Source organism: Penaeus monodon, chromosome 1 (assembly GCF_015228065.2).
Source record: "Penaeus monodon isolate SGIC_2016 chromosome 1, NSTDA_Pmon_1, whole genome shotgun sequence".
Taxonomy (NCBI): domain Eukaryota; kingdom Metazoa; phylum Arthropoda; class Malacostraca; order Decapoda; family Penaeidae; genus Penaeus; species Penaeus monodon.
In genome coordinates, this window is record NC_051386.1 from 58585031 (window position 1) to 58587530 (window position 2500).

A 2500-nucleotide genomic window follows, 5' to 3' on the forward strand; every position below is an offset into this window, starting at 1 on the left:
CGTCGCGCCTGGTGACCATCGACGTCCTGGAGAGGCAGTACTGGGGCCGCGTGAAGGGCACGGTCACGGCGCTGTCGTCCACCGTGACCTCCCCCGAGGACGCCCCCGTCGCCATGCCCTCGCCCAACGCGCCCGTCGACCTCATGTGGGGCATTGACAACGAGCTGGGCCGAGTCGACACGCAGATGCTGGTCCACGAGCTCCCTCCCGGCGTTGGCGTCGAAGTCGACTTGGAAGGCACGATGAGGCACTACGAGGCACCCTACAGTGGCACTCTCACCGCCTTCTACGCCGACGGGAGCAGCCACAAGCGAGGCATCGTCTCCCTGCACACCCACGAGGCGCTGGTGGGCGTCACGGCCAACTACCGACGCTACTACTACATCCACAACGGCACCGACGTCGACCTCCCCGAATCCGCCGATCTGCTGTACGAACTGACCACCACGACCACCACCACCACCACGACCACCACCACGACCACCACCACAACGACCACGACCACCACCACCACCACCACCACACCACCTCCCACCACCACCACCCCGGAGCCGACCACAGAGCCTCCCACCGAGCCGCCGACAGAAGCCATGCGCCTGCAAGCTCTCCAAGGACACCGACTCGGAGGCGCGCCGAACGCAGCCGGAAGCCGAGGCCGACGACAACAACCAGGCCGTGACAGCGAGGCCGGCTGACAGGCTACTCTCAGCCGTCGCGTCGATCGTCACAACGCTCATCCTCCGATACTACTCGACTTTCCCCGTCATGTGAGCGGCGATTCTTCGCTCGCGTCGCCGCCTTGTACATTTGTAGGTTTAAGGGAAAAAAAAAAAAGGAAATCCACCTTAAACAATAAGAAAGAATGAAAAAAAAGATAGAAAAAAATAACAATTATATTACCCTGTATATTTTTCGATACAGTAATAATTTTATTAAGAGAGTTTATATATATATTATTTGTTATGTGAGAATGTGTAGAATGTTAATGACTTAAAAGAAATGTTAATACCTTTATATATAATTTCTGCTTGGAGTGAACCCTCTTTCCCCACACCCATGCTTCAAGCTTTATCGCGTTGCCCGAGAGAGACCAGGTGTCATAGTGTCGCATAATCAGGTGTCAAAGTGCCACACGATCACCCGGGGGGAGACAAGGTGTCACACGACCTTTAAAGAAATCCAAGGGTGCCATACACACCCCCCCCTCCCTCCCGAACGAATCCGGAGAGTGCCATCGACGGCGGAAGTGAAACGGCCTACTCGCGGAAGCCGTGAATTTCTGAACGGCCATTAGGCCTATATGTTGCGAAAAGCGTCTCCCTCGCGTGATTGTGACCGTGCGTAATCATCGGCGACGAAAAATATCGTAAACATTACTTCTTAAGATTTATAGGCTAAAGGTACCTGTTATGTTGGAAGAGGGGGACGCGAGCAATTACTGCCCTTACGCGTAGGGTCGGTAAGGTCCATATTTCCTTAGCCGCACGCCAGGGGACTGATCGCAGACGGGAAGTAATAGTAATGGCGGTTTGATAATAAGAACGCTTCTTGATTTTTGTGGACTGATAATTGGCCGGTTCTTGAGTGCCTCGATCTAGTGCCTTTCAAAGCTCGGAAACATTTTTTTTGCTTTCTTCTTTTACTTCTTCTTCTTGTTCTTCTTGTTCTTCTTCTTGTTCTCTTCTTGTTCTTATTCTTCTTCTTGTTGTTGTTGTTGTTGTTCTTCTTCTTCTTTTTCTTCTTCTTCTAGTGCCTTTCAAAGCTCGGAGACTTTTTTTTTTTGCTTTCTTCTTTTACTTCTTCTTTCTTCCTTCTTCTTCTTCTTCTTCTTCTTCTTCTTCTTCTTCTTCTTCTTCTTCTTCCTCCTCCTCCTCCTCCTCCTCCTCCTCCTCCTCCTCCTCCTCCTCCTCCTCCTCCTCCTCCCTCTCTTCCTCCTCCTCTCCTCATCCTCCTCCTCCTCCCCCCCTCCTCCTCCTCCTGTTTCCATCTCCATCTTTTTTTTTTTTGTTCTATGATATTTGATTATTATCATCCTCGCCGTCTTTGGCCTAGTCTCTTGCGTTAAGTTTTTGGAGTTACATTATTCCAGCCCTTCTTTTGGCAGTTCATTTATTTGCCTTGTCTAATTCCCCTTTATATATATATATATATATATATATATATATATATATATATATATATATATATATATATATATATATATATATAATGTGTGTGTTGTTGTGTGTGTATGTGTATATTATTATGATGTATTATTATTATATACTTGTTTGTGTGCTCTGATTGTTGTTTATTTCTTACTTACTTTTTAGGTGATCATCGTTGTCTATATTTTTCTTCGTCTTATTCGTTCTTCGTTCTTCTCTCTTCTCTCTCTCTGTCTCTCTCGTTTCTCTTATTTTTCTCTTCTCTTCTCTCTTCTTCCTCCTCTCTCTCTCGTTCTCTCTCTCTCTCTTTCTCCTCTCCCCTCTCTCTCTCCCCTCTCTCTCTCTCTCTCTCT

At 48.0% G+C, this 2500-nt stretch overlaps 1 protein-coding gene across 1 annotated transcript in view; it reads left to right on the forward strand.

Annotated features, from left to right (window-relative positions):
- Positions 1-834, forward strand: part of LOC119574728 (protein unzipped-like) — a 1505-nt gene extending 671 nt beyond the window's left edge. Inside the window, exon 1 of the mRNA XM_037922124.1 lies at positions 1-834. This exon is cut by the window's left edge and continues 671 nt beyond it. Within this exon, the coding sequence (XP_037778052.1) occupies positions 1-695 (695 nt within the window). The 3' untranslated portion in view covers positions 696-834.
- Positions 835-2500: the final 1666 nt, after the last annotated feature.